The sequence below is a fragment of the Python bivittatus genome, unplaced genomic scaffold (genome assembly GCF_059951505.1).
Source record: "Python bivittatus isolate LINGU-HERP-01145 unplaced genomic scaffold, Pbiv_v1 ctg000190_np1212, whole genome shotgun sequence".
NCBI lineage: Eukaryota > Metazoa > Chordata > Lepidosauria > Squamata > Pythonidae > Python > Python bivittatus.
The window spans coordinates 21,279,555-21,293,530 of NW_028277042.1; the positions used below are offsets into that span (position 1 = coordinate 21,279,555).

The following is a 13,976-nucleotide window of genomic DNA, read 5'->3' on the forward strand; positions in this document are numbered from 1 at the left end:
AAGTAGAATGTGACTGGAAGTCATGTTAGTCTCTGTCTTGTTTTAGGCAAGTTAGGCTTTGCATTCTTGTATTGGTGAAGAAAATCTTCGACTTTTCAGTTGGCTGAGGAGCCCACTGAGATTGGTTATGGGAATTCAGGAAAAAGATTTCCCTGCCTTGCTCCCTTCTCTTCTTTCCCAGTGACTTCTGCATTGGCCTCCTGTACCTTGCCCAATCTCACTGAGGGGTTAGGGTTCTCCTTCACACTGGGAAGAACACTGCTACGAGTTGCCTCCTTCCTGGGACATCGTGGTTTAAGGCCGACCTAGGTGGGGGACGGTTAAAGAGTTGAGCAGGTTCAGGGTAATTGAGAGACATCACCGAGATGTTTCAGAGCTGAGTCGATATCTACTGCAGGTTGGCCGATGGGAGCCAGCAGGAGTCCAAGGTGAGTAGGGACAAAACAGAGAGTAACAAAGGAGCCAGCAAAAGCCGTTTGCAGGAAATGCCATCCTTCTCCATCTTGAACAGGATGTCTTTATGGCCGTTCCTTCTGAGAGTGCCAGTGGGCAGAGCATTCCAGCAGAGGGGATCCTTTCCTGCTTGGAGAGATGCTCCGACCTTGGGGGCTCACTATAGGAGATAGCCACGGGTTCCAGTTTCTGCCACTGGCGCTGCAGTTCTTCTTTCATTGAAATAAAAGTTGCCACTTCTAACATGCAAAACTGTCTCCGCAGCATCCGCCCACTTCCGCCCTCCTGCAGAGTGTTTCATCCTAGGATGGATGAGAGCAAAGAGGGCTTTATTGCCACCGGAAGACCAGCCAAACCCTCTGTGGCTTATTGTCCTCCTAGCCCTGGCCTCCTCCATGTGATACCCCCTGAGTTGATGACGAGAGCTCGGCTGATGCGCCCTGTGCTCTGTGCCAGGCAAGGGCAAGAGAGGACAGTTCTCCAGAAGGTCCAGCAAAGGGCCCGCTCCTTGGCTCAAGAAGGAGGGGCCAGGGGCCAGCTGCCTGCCCTTTTTCTTCCACGCGAAGGGTCCCGCGAGCATTTGTGTTGCTCTCCTTTTGTTTACTCTCTCCTGTTTCATTATTTGTGTAAGAGCCTCCCGAGGGAGCAGGAAAGTGTTTTCATTGATATGACAAAGAAAGTGCATGAGGGCAAATTGTGCTTTCTTGTCGTGTTTAACGCAAGCTGTCTTTAAATTCCAGCCTATTTACAAAGTGCCCTTTGCTTCCAAAATTGGCTCTCAGCAAAGCAGCGTGTTTCATCAGAGGATTTCTCAGAAGGAGCTCTAGGTTTTCCTTCAGCCTTTTGTGTTTCTGTTTCTTTGCACCTCGAGAGAGCAGTCAATTACAGAGCGATATAAAGGAGCCGTAGCTTTGATGGCTGACACGTCAATCAAAACAAAGTCAGGACTAGCTTCTAAAGCAGCGGCTGCTGCCACTGAATCTGCCTTGAGTGATACTGGCACGGGTTCAGGAGAAACCGCAGCAGTGCACCCAACCTTTCTAATCACTAACACTTCATTATATGCAATAAATACTTTATTATTACAGTGTTTATTAGATTACTTAATTCACAGCATGCCCCTACAGTTGTAGATACAGGTGGCAGTCTAGTTCAGTCATTTTCCTACCATATTCAGTGCAGGATCAAACACGGCCAGGCCTTCGGTTATCCTGGCGTTTTTTCCTTGTGCCCTGTCCAGGAGAATAAGTAGGAGAATTTAGCAAAATGCTGTCTGGGGCTGCTCCTCTTGTCTGCTGTGGGGGAACTTGACAGGGTGGGCAATGGCCGAATGAGGCCCTCAGTATGACTAAGCCTCTCCTCCAACCCCACAGAGGCTCCATTTCACTCAGCACCAGAAGTTTCGCGAGGGCCTAAAGGAAGACATTGTGGAAGCAGTGGCCAGGATGGAGACAGGAAAAGACCAGGGGCCTTCTCAGTAATTTATGAGAGAGACAGGCCTTGCTGGGTCAGAGAAATTCCCCATTGGGTCACATTCTGCTATCTTCACATTTAACTAAACCAAAAAGTGGGAAAAGGTGTAATGGACAAGCTGTACCAATGTGCTTCAGGACCAGGCCAGGACCGAATGGGGAGACCCTTCTGTCTTTCGGAGCGCTGCTTTCCCTGCTCCCTTTCCCTCCCTCTGCCCTCAAATCGGCAGGCTGGGAGGTCATGTTCTTGCCAGAGATCCCAACGGATTGCTCACTGAGACAGGCCTTGGTGAGACCAAGGCCACTGTCCCGCTTTGGCTTAAACCTGCAACCTGCTTCTTTGGCTTGATGCAGGTGTAAGGCCAGGCTGTGTAAGTGTTTCAAAGCAAACAGATTTGGAGATGGCCTGGCACTCTTGGGGCTCCCATAGCATCCCCCTTGCTCCTATCCTTGCAGGAGAAAGCAGAGAGCCCCATCCCAGCCAGCCAGACTTTTGTCTGCTAACAGCCTCCTGGCCAGTTCACATGTAGGAGAAAGAGACTGAGAACATATATCCACCTGCAGAGTCTGGGAGATAAATTGGATTCTAAAGAGGAAAAACAATACAGGGGCTGAGATTTCTGCAACCTCACCTTAGTCTCTTCCAGTAAACATTCAGGAAGAATCTTATTTTTTGTGCAAGTGGGATGAGCAAAAACTTGACATTAATCTCAGTCCCCTCCAATTTTGACTGTACCTGGAGAAAGTCCTCCCCCCCCCCCGCTTCCGTAAATTGACTCTCATTCCTCTCATCCCCCTGCTTCCTGCTTGGAGGGGGAAGCTGGCAAATGGGTTGGAGGGACAGTCACCAGTACTAGATTATACAGGGTCTATTTCTCACCACCCCGCATGAAAAAAAAGTTATTGTTTTTCTTTCCTTCTTGCCAGAACTGCCATTTGTCCTCAGCTGCTGTTGCAGAGTAATGCCTTTTGATGTGGAAAGTGGAAAAGGGAAGAAGGGAGGGAGAGATTATTAAAAAAAAAAAATAGGAAACTGGAGCCTGTCATATTTTGTTAGATTCCCAAGGCCGGGGAAAGTGCTTGCTCCTTTCAACATGCCCGCAGCAGAGCGGAGGTTTAAAAGTGCCCGCAACACTGAAGGCCTAACTGAGCCAACAGATGAGGACGTGATTAAAACAGAGCCATGCCGAGTGCAGAAACAGTTTGAGGGTGTAGCAAACAACGAGAGCCTCCATGGAGGAAGAACCCAGGTGAGCCAAGTCTCTAGCAGCTGAAAGAACCCCAAAGGTAATTCTTTCTGTGTGGCATTAGAGCATTGACCCATCTAACACGGTCACCTGTTGTATCCCGGGTGGCCAGGCCTAGTCCTCTGGAAAGCTCCTAAACAGGTCAGGAGGGGTTCTGTCCCTGCCCTGCTCTTTGTCCTGGCACATGCCAGCCAGTGGCTCTCCCTGCCCCTGAACTGGCTGCTGGACTTGGCTGTCAGGTGGGTCTCCATGGTTTGGTTTGCTCTCTTGGCGTTTGACTCAGATTGGCTGCTCTCCTAAGTTAACTCTCTGATTTTCAACTTAAGCTCTGATAATAGGCTTTGGGTTCACCATCTCTGGATTTGCACATCATCACAGCATCCAAATTGGAAGGTGCCCTAAGCAAGGGATGGCAACAGTCAGTGTACCACGGGAAGGCAGCATCTAGGAGACTCCCCAGGCCAGGCTCCAAAGCCAGGGGTGCACAGGAGATCATCTCGGGGACAGAGCATTCTCTTGCAGCACTGCTCAGCTGGATTAATTCTGTCACAGGGCTATTTGGATTAACTTGAAAGGTTTTAGAGCAGTGTTTTTGAAACTTAACAACTTTAAAATGTGTGGACTTCAACTCCTGGAACTCCCCAGCCAGCATTGGCCTATCTTGCCCAGTACTGTCAGCAGCTCCCAGCATTTAAGCAGGAGATGCTCTTGCGGCAGACAAATGAGAGTTCTACTCTGAAGCAGGATCCATCCTGCTTTCTTGGCAGCACCACCCTGCTTGGCTTTGTGAGATCAGATAGATGTTCCCACCCAGCTATTCCAGGTCCCACTAGCAGAGTGTTTTGCTTATTCTATGGTATCTATCCTGCCCCAGTGTCACATGCCCAGGGTGTAAATATCCCAGGTTGCCAGCTTGAGCTCTGCCGAAGAAGAAACCCTCTGCCCAGGGCCTCCTGTGCCATGGCTCCCAACTGGTGAGCCTTCTCTCTCTACTAAGATCCATGCTGGAGTTCAGCACATTCCCTTTGCTGGTGGTTAGAAGATGCCCACTGTTTCCCCCTTGTTAGTCTTCTTTCAGACAGCCCAGCTCTTCACTGCCATGCCTGGCATCTTTTTCTTTCATCAACCTCTGCTTTGGCCAAAGCCACTCCAGCACAAGTGTAGTCAAAATTTGTTCATGCTTAACATTTAACAATAAATAAATATTGATGGAGGATGGGGTTTGGTAGCAGGATGACGGGCATGGAGGAAGTAGCAACTGTCCACCTTCATGCCTTCATTTCCCCGTGGCATGCGCCTTTGCGCCTGAGCATTGTGCACTGGAGAGGGGTGGAAGCCCCCCAAGTGTCATGAGTTGTTAGGGAATACATTTGTCAGCAACAGGATGGAAGAGGTTGCCATAACAGAGCTGAGACCGTCTTTTATTTATTCATAGGTTTTTCATTCTTCCTTAGCTCACTGAGGGAGACCAGCAGCAGAGTCGGGGGCAAATTAGCCAAGCTTAAATATTCATGATGAGGCCTGGCCTCTCAGTGTTCCTTGGGCTGACAGCTTGGGGAGGCCCCAGTGATCTGGCTGGATGTGAAGATTTGACTCATTTTGTGTCTGTCACATGGCACTGGGGGAGCAAGGCATTTGCTTAGTGTGCGGCTTAGTGTTGGTCTGTTGCTTAGACCCCCAATGACTTGGTGACTCAATGCATCCTCTGTTGACTCTTCCTCCACTCAGTCCTGCCTGGGGGAGATCCACAAGTTCTGAGCCTCCTCTTTGAACCCAGAACACCATGTGGCTTTGCGCAGAGTTGCCTTCAACACCCACAGGAATCATTGGCTGGCCTTCTCAAAGAAGGTCATTGAGCAGCCTCGTTCTCCTCTCTTCCAGGTCTGGGAAGCCCTCCTGAATCTTCAAGCTCCCCGGGTCAACATCTTTATGGCAGTGCCAACCATTTATAGCAAACTGATTGAGTATTATGACAAGCATTTCTCTCAGCCGCTTGTCCAGGACTTCATTCTTGCCGTCTGCCAGGATCACATCCGGTAGGTGAGCCCATCTCATCCCAGAGGGGCTGTGCTTCCGGTTCCCACCCCCCACCCCAAAGCAGAGTCTGACCCTTTCTTAGGTGCCTTTTGACCCAGAGGCTTGGGAGCCCCCTTCCCGTGTACTTCAGCGCAATCCCAAGATCTCCAGGCATTCAGAGAACGTGCACCTAGACGGGAGCCTGAAATTAATCATTTTCCCAGAACGGCCTGGTCTAGCCGAAGGCTGGGCTGTCCCTACAGGGAAGCAGGTTCAGTTGAAGGCAGCCTCATACAGATGCTGGTTTTCAACCCAAAGGACTTAGGATCTGGGTGTGGTTGGACTGCCTCCTCCTACACTCATCAACCCATCCCTGGAGACTGTTTCTTGAAGCCGTTCTTTCAACAGCTACCTGGCAGCCTTTTCCGTGGCAACTGCTGTAAGCCACCTGCCTGGTGTCATTATTGCTGTCTTAGGACGAGGCAAGAACCCAGGCTTTTCAATATGATTAACATTGATACTTTTAACTTAGAGCAATTGCTTTTTTACGGTCAATTTTGGAGTTGTGGGAATAAACTGGAAACAAATCTCAGGAGAGGGGGTGGTGCAGGGAGAGGGAGGCTGTATTCCTTTTTAAGGCAGCTGGAGCCTCCTCCTGGGATGCTTTGGGGAATGTGTAGAGGGAGGGGGATGATCTCAGGACCCAAAAGTTGCCCCTGCCACATAATGACCTTGTTTCTGAGACTCCCCTAGGCTTTAGAATATAATCTGTCCAGCAGCATTTCCATCCCTCTGAGGGCTGAGCTGGGCAGTGAAAGGAGACCCTTTGGGGAAAGGATTTCTCCTTGAAAGCAGGAGCTGGTCCTCTTCCTTCATGCTGTGCTGATTCACTGGCTCAGCTTTCCCTGCAAGAGAGGAGAACCAGGACTTATCCAGGCTAACCACCTCCTTCCTTGTTCAAAACCATCTGTCACATTTCTGCTGCCACTTTGGATTCCGAGATCTGAATGCAAAGTCTGTTATCTGTTCTGGCAGGAACCCAGACCTTATCCTGATGTCCCCACCTTGCTACAACAAACACTGCCCTGTTTTCTCCTCTCTACATGGCAATTGCTGTAGGGCATCTGGCTCCAGGGCAGGCTGGCCTGAGAAAGTGGTGCTTGGCTTTCTTGCAGTTGTCCCATGTGATTGTCCAGAGGCAATTCCTGCAGCCAGATGTGAACGGCGCTTCCTGTTTTGCCCTGATTATGGAGTCCCTCCTGAGGCATCAGGGCCTGAGACACTGAACTCCCTGTTGAAAAGACTCCAGTGCTTCCTGTCAGTCACTTGGTTGAAGTAGATCTTGTAGATCTCTGTTCTGCCCTGAATGTTTCCAAGGTGCCTGACTCCCACTGGCCCTACCACTTTCAGGTTGATGGTATCAGGGTCCTCCGCCCTCCCGGTGCCAGTCCTACAAAGGTGGAAGAGCCTTACGGGGCACATCCTCTTGGAGAGATATGGAATGACAGAGATTGGAATGGCACTTTCCAACCCGCTGCATGGCCCTCGTGTTCCAGGTGAGACTCTAGAGAGAGTTTACAAGCTGCTTTGAAGCTCTTGTTGTCATATTTGATACTGCACATTATAAGTATTAAAAAAAAGAGAGTAAAGCTTCAGGGCTGTGCTAACGGAAACTGAGTGGAACAGAAAGAAGCAAGACTTTTTCCCCACAGAAAGCCATAGGCTGTCCCTGCTTTTTATTAACATGTTTACCATCCTTCCAATCTGGTACTCCCAAAGACCTAGCGAGGCCAGGTTCAGAGAAAACTACCTTGTTGATTGGTAGGGTTTGATCACAGGTTTCCTTGATGCTCTGTTGGAAACTGGTTCTTGGAGGCTTGGTTTACACAAGCAGGAAGATGCTGACCTATAGGCTAACCTTTTGCTCATGAGGGCAAAACAGTGAACGAGGAAGAGTAACTTTAGGTATAGCCACCAGCCCAAGAATTAAGAAGATACAATCTTTGCAAGATATATAAAAATCAACATTAAGTCAACCTGTTGGTCAACTCTTGGGATTTCACCATAATCTGCTGCAAGATCCTTTTAGCTAGAAAAGGCAGAGGTAATAGTGAGCATTGCATCCCCTTTGTGGGTTTCCCAGAGGCATCTGGGAAGAAAATTGGACTAGACAGGCCTTTTCATTTTGATACAATCCAGTTCAGCAGTTTTGAGATTTGCATGGATGGAGCCCTTGACATTTTACATGCAAAGCGTGCGCTTACCTTGTACTGTGGCCCATCCAAAAGCTTAGTGCTGTTTCTTAAGACTGAACCAGCTTACACCGGGGATCTTTTTCAGGTTAGCTAGAGTTGTCTGGGCTACATTACCTGAATTCCCCTCCAACACTCATTTTATCACTGAACTCTACTTATGTTTTGCCCTTCATAAAAAATCCCCTGAGGCAGATAACTATCTCTGCTTCTCTGCCTTGAGATATTTTTTTACGAAGGGCAAAATATAAATGGAGTTCGGTGATAAACTGAATCTTGGAGACGTGCATTACCAGTGCAAACAATTTCCACTCCAAGGTGTTCAGGTAAGATAGCAATGGCCCTGCCCCAGCACTGTGGGGGCTCCCATTCCATTTGGCAGTAGGGTATATAACGGAAGCCTCCCAGGAGGAGGAGGAGGAGGAGGAGGAGAGATCTTGAGGTTGACCCAGCAGAGCCCAGAAAAGAGTAATTGGGACAGCCAAGAGCTTCAGAACTGGACAGCTCCTACTGCAGACTGTAGAGTTCGCAGGCAGGAAGAGACACCTGGCCTCTGTCGTTTCCAGGGAACTGGCAGGGAGGCAAAGTTCCCACTTTTGTTGGCTTCTCTTTGGGGTGCCCAAGCAGAGGTGTCCATAGGGTAAGGTCAAAAAAATTAATATGGTGGCCATGACAGTGTGATCAAAGTTCCTCCTGTTTTATATGCTGCCACCTTGACTTTTTTTTACCATACCCTGGAGACGCCCCTGCTCCCAAGACATTTGATCTCCATTTTTCGAGTGAGAACCTTGTAGCCCTTGCCTAGGTGCTTTGAGTCTTCTGACGCATGCTCTGTTTTTCCCTCCAAATGTGTTTGGGAATGCCAACAGGCATTTTCTTCTTCCCTTCTGCCCACTTTGCCACTTGCAGAGGCATGTCCCTCTGCCCGTCTCCCTGCAGGGACCCTCTCCTGTCATCAGTAAGGCCCCCAGTGTTTCTTCTTTCAAGGTGCTGAGATCTGAAGGTACAGGGGAACCTTCTGTTTGAAAGGCGAGGAGATGAGAGATTTAGAGATAAATGTTTTGATTGTACATGGTTAAACCCCTGCTTAAAATGCTTCTGTTTTCTACAGCCCTTTCTCCCTCCTCCTCCCCCTTCCCTTGAATCCCCCTTGGTGTTGTTACTGTGAAGGGAAATGAATAATTCATGGCCAGTGAATGCCTCGCTGGGCCTAATCACCACTTTAATTGGAGGTTTAGATCAGAGGTGGCTAATAGCTCCTACAGAGGGGACTCCGTAGATGGTTGACAGCAAGAGTGTGGAGAGCTTGATTGTTGGCCTGTTTCAATTCTCCCAGGACATTGCCATGCATAACAGCATCCAGGTCCCCCGATACCAAAGGACACAGACCACAGGGCCAATTAAATTTATCAGGGAAAGGCTGACAACTAACTTAAACAGAAGAGGAACTGGGCGACTAATAGGGTCGCTCCTGACTTGACAGCTGCCTGTCTTGGGACGGTGGATAGCCAGTTTGACAAACGTCCAAGAGCTCCTAGCTCACAGGGGTAGCGATTTCTCCCTGGCTGCACGGTTAAATGCCAGAAGTAAAAAGAAACAAAGGCTGCTTTAAAAATTTTTTAACTCCTGATACGCTTAGAACTAACTCTTCTTCGCTCCTGCCCCCTATCTATGCTTGCATCACCGAGGAGCCAAATTGGACCCTCTGTTACCCAGGCAGACTTAATTTTTAAATGTCACTCGGGCCCGAAAAGCGAGAGTCATTGTCTTCGCACAAAGACTTTAATTGCACCGTCGTACTGGTATCACTATAATTAACATTGTCTGCATTTCCCAGCCTTTTATAGACCTCCGCTTTCAAAGGCTTGTCATTTTTGGTCAGGAAGAAAGGAAAAAAACGACAAGCCAGCTCTCCGTGAAGCTTCCTTTATGCAGGTGTCTCTTATGGCAACATACAAACTGAATTAAACGTCCAAAGACTGCGGCTGGTTTTTTCCCCGTGGGCGGGAGGGGATGGCGGCCTCCTGGACAGAGATCTCCTCTCTTTGCCATAATTAAGTTGCTGTGGTGCCATCGGAGCACAAACAATGGTTGCGAGTTAGCCATGAACGTTCTGTGAGAAGCGCCATCCGTTGTTCCCTGCTTTATAATTGGCGTTGGAGGCGCCTGGGTCGAAACCCAGCAGTGCTCTCAGATCCTGGGGGCTGGGGAGGGCATTCCCGGGCTCCTAATTGGTGCAGCACAATCCAGAGGATAAGTATGACACCTTTCCTTCAGATGCATCGGGTCGCTTTCCACCCTCACCTGCTGGGTGAGTCCGATGGCTCATTTCTGCTGGGCCTTCAATGCTTTTGTCTGCTGGTGGGTGCTTCCTCCATTTATATCTGAAAGAGGAGTCACAGCATCCTAGGACGTACCATGAGAGACACCTTTTCTGGTGCCAGGCCTGACTCATCCCTGCCTCTTTTCCAGCCCCATTTGAACGTTCCCCCAACCTTCCCCTGCTTCAGGGGGTCTTTCTGCAGGGTGTGGTCCTCTTCCTGAGGGCTGGGTGGCGTTCAGTGCTGCTCCCCACATTCTGGGCCAAGAGAATCACGCGGAGTCTTTGGGGTTCTTTGAGCTTGGTTCTTTTCTTGCAAACATTTCATTACCTGGCTAGGTAACATCTTCAGTGCTAGAATGGAGTGGGGTTTGCTCTCTGTGGCCTGCCCTGCCGGTGTCGGTGGGGGTGGGGGTTTGGTTTTGTTCCTCTGGTAGTTCCTTGATTAGGGTATTGTTTACTGCTTGATTGTGTGCCTGGTGGTAATCTCTGCTTCTCTGGGTGATGATTGCTGGTGAGATGGGATGCTGTGGAAAACTAAAGCAGGCAAAGGTTATTTCCTTTGTTTTATAACCACTGCTTAGCATGTTTTGTGGGTTTTTTCAGAAACCTACCACTGAGAACTTTTTACCCTTAGAAAACATTTTTTCTTAATAGCCTCCCATTTAGGAAACCTGATACTTGATTGAATTGACTCACGTGGTAACCTTGGGGCTTGCAGAGGGTGCTGAGGTGGGTCTCTGCCTGGGCTGCTCTTTTCATCAGCTTGCCCTTTCTCTCCTTTTTCTCTGTTCCAGGATCGGTGGGGACTCCGCTGCCAGGAGTAAAGGTGCGCATCGCCACCGGCAGCTGGACGGAGGATGGTTCTGCGTACTGCATCCATGCTGAAGGGGATGAGACCGGCACAACGGTAATTCAGTGGGTACTGCTCGTTGGACCTGGAGGATCAGAGGGTGAAGAGGGATTAAATAAATGGTTTGAGGGCCAATCGGTGCTTCCATATTGTTAGCCATGTTGTCCCATCTTGCAACTGAGAGGAAACAACTTAACTGAACCAGACATGCTTTGTGTACTGAAGACCCTCCCACACACTCCGTTTTGAGCATTTCCAGTTCAAGACAGCAGTAGGTCACTCCAGGTCAGGGTAGACCCCATGGCCTAGAGGGACAGCTTCTCGGAACATGGCAGGTCTCTTTGCTCTCCTCCTGGAAATCTTCTACACATCTTGCTTTGTACCAAAACGCCACAGTTACCTTCTAACAAGTGCCCATTCATTCACACAACAGTTGTGGTATTCTAGAACCCACTTCGGGTTATTTTAGTCTGGGAAGGAAATGGGTGTCTAGCATGCTGCTTTAGCCTCCAGTCGGCCTGCTCTCTTGCACCTTTTCTTGGTTTTGCATGCAAGTCCCTCTTAGTTGTTTCTTCTTGGGCTTTTAAGAGCCTCCTATACCCAGGGGTTCAGCAAGGACCCGTCTCCCATTTAATCCTATCCACGTGGAATTATATGTTTCTTCTCTGATTCCTTTTACTAAACATTAAACAGAATTGCTGTCCTGGCGCTGGATTTCATATTCTGGGGAGCCTCTACTACTACTACTACTAATAATAATAATAATATTAATAATAGCACCATTGAACACCCCATCGGCACTGAAAATGCCATCAATCAATTGCAAAAGGCAACTTTATTTGGAACCACTGATGTCCTGCGACGATACCTTTCACACCATCAAACAACCACATCTGCCTATCCCAGGTCCTTGGGAAGGACTTGATAGGTGGATAAAAAATGCCAAATCTAGTCTAAACATCTGGCTGACTGTGCGACCAACCATAATAATAATTAAATGTATATGCTGCCCAGTTCCCAGTGACTCTGAGTTGTTTACAAAATGTAAAAAAAAAAAATTAAAAATAAAGGAACACAAAACACAAACACAACACATTTAAATTTCGAATTTAATTTTAAATTTTACTTTTGAAGCAAGGGATAGAGAAAAGCTCCTTTTCTCTCCCCCCTCCTCTTTTAAAAGAGCATGAGACCAGTTCTTCACTGGAGAAGAAAACCGTACACGTGGCTAAATGCAGTCTTAGAACTTATTTTACAAGTCTGTCTGAGGATATTCTGCCTTTATCTCCTGCACAAGGAGGCCAGTGGAGACCATATTTGTCCAAATCCCCTTGTACCAATCCAGCCAAACCAGAATCCTTGAGGATTCCCAGAATGATGTGGCAGAACCCGAATTCGTTGCCTTTCTCTCCATCCAAACCCCGCAAATTAATGTTTAAAGCCCAGCTCCTGGAAGCAAGCTAAGATCTGCCAATCAAGCACGCAGCATTCCTGCTTATTAAACCTCCGCTGTGTTCTTCTTTTTCCTCCTGTGAGTCGTGTGGGTCAGAGAGGCTCGGCTGCCCTTTGGCCACCCTTGGCTGGTCCGTGAATGTTCCTGCTGCCCTCGCTGGGCTTTGATCCAATTATGCAGCTGATGCCCCTTTCCAGCAGGCTGTCCTGAGGGGACTTCCCCGCTTTCTGCCCAGAGAGGCGTGTCTGAACAGGGCCCAGTAATCCTTTTATGGAGGGTGGCGATCATCCCACCTTTGTTCCTGGCCTTCCATGCAAGACGTTCCCTGCTTTCCTGGGTCATTTGAGTTGAAAGAAGGGTCTGGACCCCCCTACCTTTGAGGCAGCACTTACTCCTGCTTCCTTGCTCTCTGCCAGACTGACCTGGCTAGAGGCAAAATGGTCTTAATGTTTCCTATATGAATCATTAACACTTTAAACGGTGCTTCTCAGTTTGCAAGGTCTTCAAGGCAGCTTGCATCCCGGAATAAAATTATTCATAATAACAATGAAGTCCACATTTGACTGAAAGCAAGCCATCAAGCATTATACAGTGAGCAGAAATAAGAGCAGATTAAAGTAGTAAAAGATACCATCATATTATTGCTAGCCGGCAGCATGAGAGAATAAAATAGTTTTGATGTATTGCCTAAAAGATCAGCTGTAGAAGGCGGCCTCGTATGGCTGCTTCCACAGATGTCTGAATTTGGGTGCTGCTACAGAAAAGGTCCTCTGTCCATGGTCATTCTGGAACAAGATTTTGGACCATGATCTTAACCAGTATGTGTTTCATATAAAGGATGAAGTTTCTAAAAAATATATCAACCACCTCAACATCTGTTAAAATACAATCTCCCTCCAAAATTAATGATTGGACATGCTCTGAACTATTTAGCCTTTGTTTCTGAAATTCCTCAGCACAATTTACAAGATTCATAGTCAATCTGCAACTGAGAAGGAAACACTGAAGCCACAAGTAGAAATTCCCCAGGGAGACCTTGTGCTTAGGCATGGCAAGCCTTCCAGAAGGTGGGGAATCAGACAGTAAAGGAACCAATGTTGTTTAGCAACCCCCCAGTTTCTGGCACACCCCAAGAATCAATCATGTGCTTGGTGGGGAAGCTTTCTGGCAGTTTCCTTTCTGTCCTGTTCTACATCCTGTAGAATTTGGATAAAGCGTAGGAAATGGCCACCAAATGCAGCTAAAGTTGAACTCATTTAGGGTTTGCTAACTCTGAAAGGACCAAGGATGGTGATTATGAAGTCTTGTAAAGTCCTGTTGAGACGGCAGCCTTTCGCAGCCTGGTGCCGTGGAGCTGCCCAGAGAGAACGTAGCTTGCAGATGGGGGAAGGGCTGCTCCGTTAGGCTGGAAGGAAAGCTGGGAGTTGGTCCAACCCACCTAGAGGTTCTCAGTTGGGACTGCTGTAAAAGGAGGGAGGGAAGGATCAATGGTTGTGAGCCTCTTTATGTGGTAGCGATGCACCTCTGAATGCAGTGGCAGTAGAGGGCTCGTGGTTGCTCCTTGGGGGCTTCCAAAACAGAAGAGCAGGAGGAACCACTTGGACCCACCTTGGTCTGATCTGGGTAGATTCTTCTTATCTGTCCAAGGCTATTTTACTCATGAAGAACAAAATAAAACCATTTTAGAGAGGGAAAGGGAAAAAGCTTGGCTGACTCTACTTTTCTGCAGTGTACTGTTTAGTTAGTTAGTTAGTTAGTTAGTTCTGAGCTGATTCAGACCCTCAGTTCAGTGCAGAACATCGATCTAACTCAGTGATTCAGATATAGATTCCCAAACTGATTCAGGCAAGCCCCTTTTTGCGCATCAGTCAAACCAGTTTGAGTGGGTTAATAAAATCTTTGAATCAGAG

At 48.2% G+C, this 13,976-nt stretch overlaps 1 protein-coding gene across 6 annotated transcripts in view; it reads left to right on the top strand.

Annotated features, from left to right (window-relative positions):
* ACSF3 (acyl-CoA synthetase family member 3) overlaps nucleotides 1–13,976 on the top strand; it is a 42,869-nt gene that overhangs the window by 4,794 nt on the left and 24,099 nt on the right. For all 6 annotated transcript variants that reach the window (XR_015795302.1, XR_015795301.1, XM_025171446.2 and 3 more), the window contains 3 exons: nucleotides 5,054–5,208; nucleotides 6,599–6,744; nucleotides 10,558–10,670. Coding sequence is in view for 4 of the 6 variants with exons in the window: in XM_025171446.2 (XP_025027214.1) it covers nucleotides 5,054–5,208; nucleotides 6,599–6,744; nucleotides 10,558–10,670 (414 nt within the window). In the remaining 2 variants the exon portion in view is untranslated. The remainder of the gene's footprint in view (nucleotides 1–5,053; nucleotides 5,209–6,598; nucleotides 6,745–10,557; nucleotides 10,671–13,976) is intronic.